Genomic DNA, 12539 nt, shown 5'->3' on the forward strand with positions numbered 1-12539 from the left:
CAGACACCTGCGGTTGAGAAACACTAGTTATTTTAGAAGGAATTTGCTATCATGTGGGCAGGAAGATGTCCCTGTGCTCAGTGACCTGCCTGAAAACAGAGGGTGAGGCCCACGGTACATAGCATCATGAGATACTGTGGAAAGGTGGCACCATCATGGATTCATTCCTAAGGGCCTGACCCTGGTATGATATGGGCAGTGCTAGAAATGTTCCCTCTGCAAGAAAGGGAAGGATGTTTCTCTATGCAGGAGGGTTTGCTTGTACCCATGGACCTTGTGCTCCTGTTGGAGAACAACCACTCGAACAATGCTTTCTTTCCTTTTTACTCAAGTCATTTCTAACAACAGATGTGAGCTGGAGGGAGAAAGTGAAGCACCATCTACAGCTCCCTATCAATTCAAGTCAAAGCTTCCAAAAAAATTTCCCTTTCAAGGCAATGAGTGTCCAAAAGAGGGAAAGCTAAGTAGCACTGATGCAGAGCAGAGCCTGTTGGGAGCTAGATAACCCTGGGCCAGTTAGTTAATATCCTTCCTCAATACTCTTATCTGCAAAATGGAATCTAAAGTGTTATTAAATTAGACAGGGTGATGATGTTAAAAGCTTCCAGAGCCTGACCAATAGTAAGTACATGTTCCACTGTTTAGAGAGACCAAGAGGGCCTTTCTCTGAGTCACAATCAGAGAGGGGATAATTAAAGTCATACCGCTTGGTCGGGACACAGAATCAGGCTCCTATAGCTAAGTGTGGCTGTGTTTCTACCTTAGTTCTTACACACGGAATAAGACACAGACTCCTGCACAAAACCAACAATGAAGACCTCTAGTTATACCGGGCCCAGGATTTATCAAGAAACAAATTAAAGGTAAGGTGTCTACGGTCAGAGTCAGCCAGTGTCTGTGCAGGCCTCTCCTGGCCTCTGAAAAGGCATCAGTGAAGGAGTTCCACACCTCCATGGTAACTGTGGTCCAAAGCTAAGAGAACAGGTCGGACATCAGGATTCACCAGGATCTAAGTATTCATGAGTGAGAGCTGGAGTCAGAAGGAGCCCCAGTTCAAGTTCAAGGTCTCAGACCCATGTCTATTCTCCCTGTTTTCATGCCTACATTCATTTCAACTCAAGAGCTTCCTGAGAGAGGTGGTGGTGAAAGCCAGGAGAGGAATGGTACCCCTCTGCATTAGCTACTACTTGGTAATCCCATGCTGGGACTCTGCCATGAAACAATGGGGCAGATGCCCTAGGTACACCTGTCTTCTTCAGACGGGAAGTTGGAACCTAGCTGTCATGCCTGGGGTCCCATGAGACCAGAGTTGGGGAAGAGTGACTACATTTGCACAGGACATGTGGCTACTCTCAGCATGGGCCCCGTGGGTCCCTCTAACCCCCTATCACCATGTAACTCCGAGGTTCCCACCCCCCTCCCTCTGTGAGTTAAGACTGGGAGAAGTGGGTCTGGCGGGTGCGGTGATCCAGAGCAGAGGAGAGTCCAGCGGTGGTGGCGGTGGCGGCAGGCCATGCTGCAGGAGAGAGCGGTGCTTTCCGCGGTGCTTGACAGAACCATGTTCCGTTTCCATCGTTCCACCACATGGTTAGATCAAGCACAAAGGAAAGCCCCGCGGCAACTGGTCAGAGTCAAGGTCAGGAAGCAGCATCAGAGAGAGGACAGGAGCGCCCAGAGGAAGCAGCGGTGAAGAAGCGGAAGCCAGAGCAGGCCCCCACTGAGCGTGATTAGTACCAGCAGTGCGGTCCACTGGATCCTGCCAAAGACATGGGCCCCACCTCCCAGTGCCCTGCCCCGGGGAGACTGGGCAGGAAAGAGGGACAAGTGGGACACCTTCAGACAATCATACCTAGGAGCATCCTAGCAGACAACGGGCCAGTTACATTCTGACGCAGAATCGAGCCTGCAAAGTCTGTCCAACAGGTGATCTGATATGATACGAGAATCGGCAAAGTGTCTTCTCCTACTTTGTGACGCAGGGCTGACCCCACAGCTGAGGGGCCCCATGGCAATCCATTCCCTTTAAATAAAGAGATTGCCCATGGTTCTCATGGGTTTAGCACAGTGTCTCCTCTCCAGGCAAAGCTCCCTTCAACATTCCATAACTCAGGAGGCTCCTGAGTACCTTGCAGGGTCCCCAGGCCCCTTAGGCTGATAGCCGATTCACTCCAGGTGGTTTGAGGTGTAGCAGAGGAAGAGTGTGGCATGAAAAGCAACCACATCTTAGGTCCCCAGGGTCTGATAACATTGTCACAGAGGTAGGGCAGATGGATGGACAGTGGTTGGAGGCTGGCTTCTGATAACAGACTTTTGCCAGACCAAGAGAAGAAAGGAAACGGGCCAGAGAACCAATTGATTAGCCAGAGGGTAAGACAACTAAGTTTTGGTTCCTTCTGATTTCTAGATCTCTTCACTGGCTGGGAATCATGGGAGAGGGTGAAGTAGACCCAGTCTATTGATCTTTTGTGCCACAGACCCAATCTTTAGCTCCCACCTTCCATAGGTCAGCCTTCTTCCTACTTGGCATCAGGCTGGAGCTGTGCATGTCTCAAAGAAACAGAGCCCCAGCCACACGACTCCGACCATCCCTGCTTGACTCTTGACCTCTGATAGGAAGGAGAGGTCACTCTCCTCTACCATGTATTTTGGGTGCTGGCTTCACTGACAAGATGTTCTCATTGTCAGCAGTGTGTGGGCTGTCTGCAATGATGGTCCAGTTAAAGAGCATACACCCACGCCCATGCCTTGACCCCGTTCACCTCTCTTTCCGCATCCCAATCTTACAGACAGACAGCTAATAAGGCTGATGTGGGCTCTACTGCACTCTGACACCTGCAGCTACAGGGCTGTGTAAACACTCAGGTTCTAAGATGTCTCTGTGAGTTTGAGCAGAGTCTCAGTTATGAGCAGGGCGCATTTCACGAACTTAGAACCTCCTTTGTGTGGCTGGTAAGATGAGCTGGCAGATAAAGGCATATGTGCTGCCAAGCCTGGTGGTGACCTGGGTTCAATCCCCAAACCCTATATACTGGAAGAACAGACTCCACACTTCCGCTGTATGTGTGCGTACACACAGGGGCGCATGAGCGTGCACACACATACACACACACTAAAACAATAAAACATAAATTATAAGGTTCCCCTCTGGCTTTCTCTTTGCTTTGCTTTTCTAAAAGGACATGGAGAGTCCCGGAGTTAGGTGATCTGGAATCTTCTTGGTATGTTAGAATCATCATAGCATGTCAGGTCACGCGTAGAAAATAATAGCCTGAGCTTAGGGATTTTCTGCTGTGGTTCTCAGTTTTGTCTCTAGAGTGGACTGGATGAACTCTTGAGGTCTCTAAAGTGACCCTGAGTTATAGCCAAAGAGTTATGCACTTTCCATAAGAACAGCTTCTTTTTAAAAGAAGAGGGGGGGAGACGGCGTGATAGAAGGCAGGCAGCTTCCTTCAGCAGCCACGTGCGCCCTGAGGTGGGGCCTGTGCTGAAGGACCTAATCTGATGGTTAGATTGCCCCTGGCAGGCGGCATCCATCCCTAAACTGATCTTGGTCCAGGACAGCAGCTGCAGCTGATAGAGAGGCAGAGAAAAGTGGCTGGGGAGCCAGACACCCTGCCTGGGGAGAGGCTGAGCATGCTGCAGGAGCTGCCCTCAAATTGGCTCCTAACCACATCAGCTGTCTTTTCAAGGGGGCTGCTTTTAGGGGAAAGTAAAACACAGAGTTATTATCTGTCAGCTCTCGTCCATGTCATCTGCCACCCCTCACCCCCTCCCCTTTCTGGAGCTTCCTCGAACACAAATCTTCAGGTCTATGGTTTCTGTATCCCCTCCAGGCCGAGGTAGGTTTGGGTCCTGGTGATTCTCAAAGTCAAGGCTTTTGGAGCCTCAGTGCTCCCCTCTGCTCCTCCCCTGCAGCTACATAAAGGCACACCAAACGCTCCAAGTTAAGCTCATTTGGGATCTGAACATCACTAACTACGGGAATAGGCTTTCTCCTTGGAATTCTTAATAATGACAGTACATAGCAAGTCAATTAAGAGTTCTGTCCTTTTCTCCCTGTTTCCTTTTTTCTTACCACCCATTTCTGCCCATCATAGCAAGCATGGGTCCTATAAACACCAAGGCGGACCGGTAGACATTGGCACAGCTAGATTCAAAACTAGCGTTACTGTTTCCTAGATCCACTGTCTGTTCCTTGTTCTTTAGTCTTTGTTCTTTCTGTACACATCACCCATACATTACTACCTGTCTCAGCCTCTGTCAAGGCTAGGCCAATGCCATTACTGTAATCCTACAGGCACGAGTCATTGGATCCACTGTCCCTGCACTGCCACTCAGGGTTCAGACCTAATCTGAGCTCCTAGGTGTTGGCAGGACACTTGTGAGACTAAAGGTCAAGGATGGCCGGCAGCTTCCTGCACTTTTCTGACTTCATCTACCCTTTCCGTGGGAACCGCTACCTGGCTAATTAACTGAGCCCCAAGTAGGCAGAGAAAAAAGAAGGAATAATACTGGGGATAGTCACAAGCACTGGAAAGGACCGGTGCTATAGACGACACTTGGTGCTGGGACTTGGCGGGGGGGAGACTTTCTACCCAGAGATGTTACAAGATTCAGGGAGGAATTTAAGGAAAGGGATTGGGGGTTCAAAGTGGAACCAAGAGCCTAGAAAGAAGGCAATTCAAGCAGCTGGACTGCCTTCTCTGCTAGAGTCATCGTGTCAAGGAGAGAGCAGATACAGAGCTTGGTTTCCACTGCTGGTTGCTGACTGAGATGTGCAGGTAGCCCTTTATTTTGGAGCTCCCAGCTCTCTCTGCTATAGAGCAGGATCTCACCTGATGACTTCAAGCACCTACTAGAAGAGGCAAATCAAACTAGGACCACTGAGCACAGTGCTCCTCCCAGGCAAGAAATTTCCTACTCACTGATACCACTATGATGCGGAAGGCAAATAGGCAACGAGTGCTCATACTGCCACAGTCCCCGAGTCTCTCTAGACCCTGTCTGGGTATTTGCCTCCGTAAATAAAATAAGACAAAAGGCTAAAGTTTATCAGCCTGAGGACACATACCACAGAATTTGACTTAAAGGACCACGGACATGGTACAAGAATCCAAAATCTGCCTGGTTACTGGGAAAACACACTGGCTGAGCACTCTCTCAGATGGGTGGGAGCACGGTTCTTGCCGAGACACACGCTGTCGTGGTTGGCTCACTCTATCTCAGCACCTCCTACTGTCAGTTTATCAGCTGTGGTGAACACAGCACAGCTCTGGTCCATTTCGGTAGAAAAAGAGAAAAATGGTAACCATGTCTAAGTGCTGGCTCATGCAACCCCTGGTCAAGAAGACCACCTTTCTTACCAAGGCGGCCTGAGAATTGTCTTGCCATTTGTCTCCATGTCTTTCCTGGGGAGGGGTCAGGGGAAGCCAGTCTGTAGACAAGGCTGGGCAAGGGAGCACAGCTTTTGCTTCTTTCCACAGTCTGCTGTTCCCTGTATCATCAGAGAACAGCCATCTGCTCCAGGGAGATAGGGAAGGTGTTTGTGAAACCTGTAACCATTATGGTTGAGGGCTGTTACTAAAGCCTGGATGGCTGCAGCCCGGCCTGGGCCGGTATTTATTTCTGTGCCTTTCGGGTAATCTGCTTCAGAGACTACCAAATAAATCTTGGCCTCCTCTCAAGTGCACATGTGTGAAGGCTGCCCAGTCCCCCAGCTTCCACCAACCTCCGGGGATGAGCAACTGTGCCTGGGTTCTGTTTCTCCCAAGCTGCCCGCCCCTCCCCCACACTTTTATTGTGTGAGTGTGTTTTATTTTAAATCCATAAGGTAATTGGTTTTCTGTAGGGCTAACTGAATTTCCCCAATTTAATTTGCAAAGATGCTCCCCAGGAGCCATTACAGCGCTCGCTGTCCTCCAGATTGGATTATTGGCCTCTCTGGGGCTGCTGTATTCTGAGTCAGAAAGTGGGGCCCTGCTCCCGTAACCTGATTACCTGAGCAGCGGAACTTCTTGCTTTTGATCTGGCTGATGCGCTTGTTGGCCAGCCGGCGTGGGCTGCTGCAGCGGGCCCCGCTTGTCTCGATGGGGTTGTCCTGGAGATAGTCAGCCAGCCACTTCAAGTGGCAGTCGCAAACAAATGGGTTTTGAGCTAAGTGGCTGAAAGAGGGACAAGGCTGTTAATCATGAGCGACCCTTGCTACCTTGCTTCACCACCACCCTGCCGTGGGCTGGTGCTGGCAAACTGGTGCCTTCTGTCTTGTGCTGGGCCCTAGCAAAGTGGCGGGAGGCCCTTTCCTTATTGCCCCAGGAGGTATGGGTGGGGTGCTGCTCTCAGAGAGGATTCAAAGAGGCGGGGGGTCTGAGGCCAGCTGTCTGCCAAAGGCAGCTCAGATGTAGCCAACATCTGGTCTGGGGAATCAGCTTCCCCGTTTTCCCCTCTTGGGGCAGGACCCACTGCTGCCTGGCTCCATGTCACCCATGCCGCACTCTGCCTGGCAATGCAAATCGAGAACTTTTAGAATTTACATGCATTTTTATTTCTCCAGGCTTGGGGATGCCAGTCACATATAGCAGCTGTCGTGGCTGCTTGCTTATGGCAGGTAGGTGTTCCACAGAGAGTAGCGGGTATTAATGCTGTTCTCCTTATCATCACGGAGTGCCGAGGGCCTCACCTCCTCTGAGCAGTCAGAGCAACTCTGAAGCACTGAGCACGGAGCTTCACACGTGGTCTGCATTCAATACAAAGCAGCTGTTCTCACTCTATATTGGCTCCTGCCTTTCACTAGGAAATAAGTGCCAGATGACTTCCAGCGTCTCCAGGAGACCTCCAAGCTCATTGTGGGACTGGAGTTGGGGCGGAAATCTGAGGCTGGACATGTCATGACTACAGACTGAGGGAGATCTGCACTCCCCTCATCTGTTTACCTGTAGCACACACCTTCAGTACTTGGGTATTGAGGGTTGGGTGTGTGATAAGGCATCCCTAGAAAGCCTGTATCAGAGGCTTGGTTTTGCAGGGTGCCAGAGGGAGGGGATGGGTTTGCACAGAGATAGAGATTGCTCAGAACACTAACCATGGCTTATGAGCACAGCTCACAAGTTCTGCCAGGATTCAAATCCTGCTTCATACCAGCTGTGACCTTTTTTGTTTTCTTTAAAAATTTTTTATATGTGTGCTATGTCTTCATACCAGAAGAGAGCATCAGATCCCAGTATAGATGGTTGTCAGTCGCCATATGGTTGCTGGGAATTGAACTCAGGACCTCTGGAAGAGCAGCCAGTGTCCCCTAGCTGTGATCTTGAGTTAACTAACAATCTCTCAGTGCCATGGATTCCTCACATAAGTTCTAGGGGCGACAGTAGCATCCTCCTGGGTTTCTGTGAGGCTTGCATGTTTGAAAGCGAGATAAAACTCAGCACATTCAGGCCCTACCCCTGCTGTAAGTGCTAAAAGTCCTCCCGCAAGACCCCAGCCTGCCCTCATTTTGAGGGTAGGTGTCTAGTTGCCAGGGCTGTGTACTCACAGGGTCTGGATGGACTGTAGAGGAACGAAGAGCCCCTTGCTGATCGTCTGCAACTTGTTGTCATACAGAGAGAGCAGGTTGAGGTTCTGCAGGTCCTGGAAGGTGTTCACCCTCAGGCAGTCGATCTTGTTGGCATTGAGGAGGCTGTTAGGCAGAAGGGAGGCCTCGGGTTATTGACAGTGAAGCAAAGGCTGGCTGCACCTGCTGGTACCGCTGGAGGGTGGCCACCTCTCATCCATGTGGGCCTCGAGTTTCTGCTGCAGCCCAGAGAAAGACGGGCTGCTCCCTGCGGCTCCCCAGACCCTTTTTACTTTTCCCCCGTCACTGCGGATGCTGTGCCACACACACCACCATCACGTGCACCTTACCTCGCACCTGCACCTGGCCCCTCACCCGCAGCCTGGGACAAAGGCTGGGCTTGGAGCCGAGCAGTACGCTTCTCTGCTTTAGAATACAGAGCTTCCAGGAATCACAAAGGAAAAAAAAATCATTTGGAACAATTGTTGTAATGCTTTCGTAGATGAAGTCAGGGCAGTTTTGACTCAGAGAATTCCTTGAAGCTTGTTTGGATCACTGATTTCACAGGATATCTGATGAAAGTTATAGGCCATCCTCCCAGGGAAGAAATGTGTCCATGTGTAGGCACATGCATGCAAACACACACACACACACACACACACACACACACACACACACACACATACTTTCCTTGTCTTTACCATAACCTCATACCTTCACCTACTACCCTCCAGCCACACTGGTCACCCATTCTTCCTCAGACATACCATGGCTGGTCCTCTGAACCCTTTCTCTACTGCTTTTCCAGCAAGGCTGGTGTCTCTACTCAAATGGCATCTTCTCAGGGAGGCCTGTCCTGACCCCTCTCACTCTCCTCAGGGAAGCCTGCCCTGACATTCTTAGCTTTCTCAGGGAGGCCTGCCCTGACACTCTCATCCTCCTCGGGAAGGCCTGCCCTGACCTCCTTCACCCTAAGCAGGATCCTATAATCCCAGAATTACCTCTCACAGCCCCCTGTACAATTCCCTCCTGCCACTCACCTCAGTCTAGGACTTGAGGATATTTGTTAGTTTTCTTGTTTGCCATGTGTGCACTCTGCGGCAGCACAAATGCCATCTCTTCAATCTCTCTCATTACCGATGCTTATCCTCCATTGGGGACACATACCCAGCTCCATAAGCACCTTTAGGGGTCTCTCTCCTTGATGGTAGCTCTGATTTGAGTTCAGCTTTTTTACCCACCAGGGGCCCTTTCTGTTATGATCATAGCTTTTCATACTGCCCCCTCCCTCACAGTACAATATAGGAAGTGAATGAAACATGGTCCAGCAGATGCTCCGAGCGACACAGAAAAGATTCAGAATGCAGAGCTGCCAAGTCAAGCAAATCCAGGTCCTGAGCATTTCCTTTATGGCCCTAGACTGTCTGGTTGTACCCTCGAAACTGGGGTGAAGTCATCTCTCATTCCTTCTTGAATGAGAGGGAAAAGAGCCGAAGAGTAAAAATGTTAAATCGCTAACTATCAATTCTCAAGGCAGGTTCAGAGCTCCCTTGGTGGTGAATGACCCAAGATTCAATACAGAGCCACTTGCTTCAAGAGCGTCTCTATACCCGTCCATGGGGACTGGAGCTGGTGATGGTAGAGTTGGCCCTGGGTGCCAACCTCCCCTCCCCTGAGGATGCTGTGTAAGCTGCAAGCCCGCCTCCCTCGAAGACCCCCTGTGCAGTCCAGGTGCAGGCAGGCAGCTGTGGCCATGCCAAGCAGAAGAAGTGCCTATTTAATCTGGCTAATAACGGGCAAGGTCCCTACAGTCCACACAGATGTCCTCCTGCCTCAGAGTGGAAAAAAGCTCACGTTGCTAGAATACTCTTTGTTTTCCAAAGTGCCTTCCCGACCCCTGTTATTCTCACCATAACCTGGGCAGATGGGCAGAGCCACCTCACACTTCCAGGCAAAGAGACCGAAGCAGAGAGTCTGAGGGCTTTGCAAGGTCAGGAGAGTTTTCAGGGAGCATGCTGTGAGGAATTATGATAACCAGGTCTCTGGAGGGCTCAGCTGCTTCTTTATGAATGCCTTATCCACCCCGCCAATCTGCCCATCCCCTCAGTTAGCAACCCTCCCCCCAGCAATTTCCTGGGATTCTTATATTAAACTGTGGTCAAGGTCATTCTGGGTGGGGGACATTTGAAGGAGGCTGCAATATGAATACAATAACAGTCAAGCAGCCTGGTTAGAAACGGATCTTTCACATACAAGCTTTTATTTTATTTTTTAAAAAATTCAATTAATTAGTTAATTAATATTTTTTTCCTTCCAAGACAGGGTCTCACTTTGCAGCCCTGGCTGTCCTGGAACTCCCTATGTAGACCAGGCTCGTCTTGAACTCAGAGATCTGCCTGCCTCTGCCTTCCAAGTGCTAAGATTACAGGCATATGCCACTATTTGGGTATTTTTATTTTTTTAAGTAATTGGTAAACGATTTGTTCTAGATACTGATATTCAAGGTCTCTGAGAGTACCATTTTGCCAGAAATGGTAAACGAGCCAATAAAGAGACCCAGACAGCTTAGCTGATGGTCTGAGGATGCCCTCTTCCCTACCATTTTACTATAAGACTTCCCTCTGCATCAAAAGTTAGAAATTTTATGCAACACACAAATACTACACACACACACACACACACACACACACACACACACACACACACGGTTTTTGTTTTTTCCTGGAAAACAAATTTCATAACCTCTGGGAATGATCCCAGTGTTAGCAGCTGAGCAGTGGACAGATTCTCAGACAGGACCTAACACTCTGCACCGCAGTCCTTGATCCTCTGTACTGTGTCTCTCCCCTCCTCAATCCCCTTTCAAAACTTCCTTGCTTGAGAAGACTTTCTAGACTTGACATCTTGGTCCAGATTCATGAGCCCAACAGGGATACTTGGTTCTGGCAAATATCTGCATCGGACAAAGGAGAAGGCTCTGGAGACAGAGAAATAGCAACTGTGACCTGCCTGCAGAGCATATTTAGACTGCATGGATCTTGGCAATACTCCTTACCCACCAGGTCCAGCTTGGCTTCCTTTGCTCATCTGGGTGCTTCTCTTTTTCCTATTGCTCCTGGATCTCTCTGCATGGGATGTTCATTTAAGGGGGTAAACTATCAAAACAACCCAGGCTGGCAGGATTACTAAGAAGCAGAGCTCAAGGTGCAGAGCTCATGAAGCAGGGGTCAAAAGAAGACAGAGAAGGGCACAGTCTCTTGGACACTCATCCTCTACCAGCTGCTCAGCTCCTCCAGGCACCATGAGGAGGTGTCGGGAGAGATAAAATTAAGCTGCTTACGGAGAATTAGACACTGAGGATGGCCTTCTGAGCGGCGGCATCAGCAAGATCTAGCAGCCTGTCTCTGCTCTTTCTCTTTGGGGGAAGAAGATTGGCAGCTACTCAACTTAGTCTGGCTTCCATAAAAGGCATAAAAGGAGTTCTGATCTATCTGGTCCATGGGCAAGAGATGAGAGCATTCGAAAACCACCAAAAGAAGTAAAAAGGACTGTAGGCTCAGCATCTTTTATCTAAAATGTTTGGGATTAGAGGTATCTGGAATTTCAGACTGTAGAATATTTGTGAATTATAACGTAGGGAGGGAACCCAAATCTATGTTCATTTATGCTTCATATATACCTCTATGCAATGCCTGTAGGACATCTTTTATAAAGCATCCTGCTGTTTTGGCTATGATTTGTCATGTGACATTAAGCGCGAAATGTTCCACCTGTGCTGTCATGTGGATGATCAGATTGATTCAGATTTTGGGGTGTTTTGGCTTTTTGGATTGAGGATGCTCAAACTATATCTCAATGGACTTTAGCAATTAGAGGATGGACACAGGCTTCCCTTGTTGGCTAGATAGGTTAATTCTCTTTCTTTGGAGTAAAGACTGCTACAATATTTGATCTGATTTGATTCATCCTCCTTTGAGGAGCAATGATGTAAATGTTTTTAGAAATGATAGCAGAAGGGCTGAGTCCTCTGTGGAGGCCACACCCAGGTGTCAAATATTTCCCACACCAGAGCATCTCGATCATTTTCATTTTTTTTTTAAAGATTTATTTATTATTTATACATTATTCTGCCTGCATGTACACCTACATGCCAGAAGAGGGCACCGGATCTCATTATAGATGGCTGTGAGCCACCATGTGGTTGCTGGGAATTGAACTCAGGACCTTTGGTAGAACAGCCAGTGCTCTTAACCTCTGAGCCATCTCTCCAGCCCGATCATTTTCATTTTTCTGACGAGGAAACTGAGGGTCGGAACGATGACAAACTTGGTCAGGTTGCCCAGCACTAAGTAAAAAGCTCATCTTCCATCCACTACCTACAATTCGTATGCACTTCCTCTTTTCTGTGTTGCTTATCTCTGGTGCATGCCTGGTTTTGTTAGTCTTGAGGTTTATGTGGTATACTCCCGGTTGACAGAAATCTGGTTGGGTCTAGAAGACCCTGCTTACCTTTTGAAAGTAGTGAGGGGTCTTAGCTTGGGATGTTCGCCACATGGTAACTGACTCAAGGTGGCAGTTTCTTCATCTTGTAGTCAAATGCGGGGCATTTGTTGTATGATTAGGGACAGCTAAGTGATGGTGGGCACGGCTCTTTGTTCTCCTCTCTCTGGAGCTTTACTACATTCTGAGGCCAGGAGGCAAGAGCGTCATCTACACTTGGGATATTCACATCCCTCACTCCTTTCACAGCTGAAAACACGGACCCCTTAACTGTGCACAGTGTCTCCAGGGAAGACCCAGCTCTTTTGTTGGGGCTCCCAGGCCCAACAAAAGGAATCTCAGGAGTCACGTGACTATCAGGAGGATGATGAGGCCATGCAACCCGACAGGCTAATCCATGCGAAGCACTTGTACTGACACCTTACAAATATCTACTCCTCCACACGGAGGTACATGCTACCTCCGCCTGCCAGATGATACCGTGAGACTTAAA

General features: G+C 49.1%; 1 protein-coding gene across 2 annotated transcripts in view; it reads right to left on the reverse strand.

The window, feature by feature from the left end:
- Positions 1–12539, reverse strand: part of Slit3 (slit guidance ligand 3) — a 594183-nt gene that overhangs the window by 91355 nt on the left and 490289 nt on the right. For both annotated transcript variants that reach the window (XM_021631471.2, XM_060363864.1), the window contains 2 exons: positions 7529–7672; positions 5998–6161 (listed from right to left, as the gene is read on the reverse strand). In XM_021631471.2, coding sequence (XP_021487146.1) covers positions 5998–6161; positions 7529–7672 — 308 coding nt within the window. The remainder of the gene's footprint in view (positions 1–5997; positions 6162–7528; positions 7673–12539) is intronic.

Source organism: Meriones unguiculatus, chromosome 11, assembly GCF_030254825.1.
Source record: "Meriones unguiculatus strain TT.TT164.6M chromosome 11, Bangor_MerUng_6.1, whole genome shotgun sequence".
NCBI classification, from domain to species: Eukaryota; Metazoa; Chordata; class Mammalia; order Rodentia; family Muridae; genus Meriones; species Meriones unguiculatus.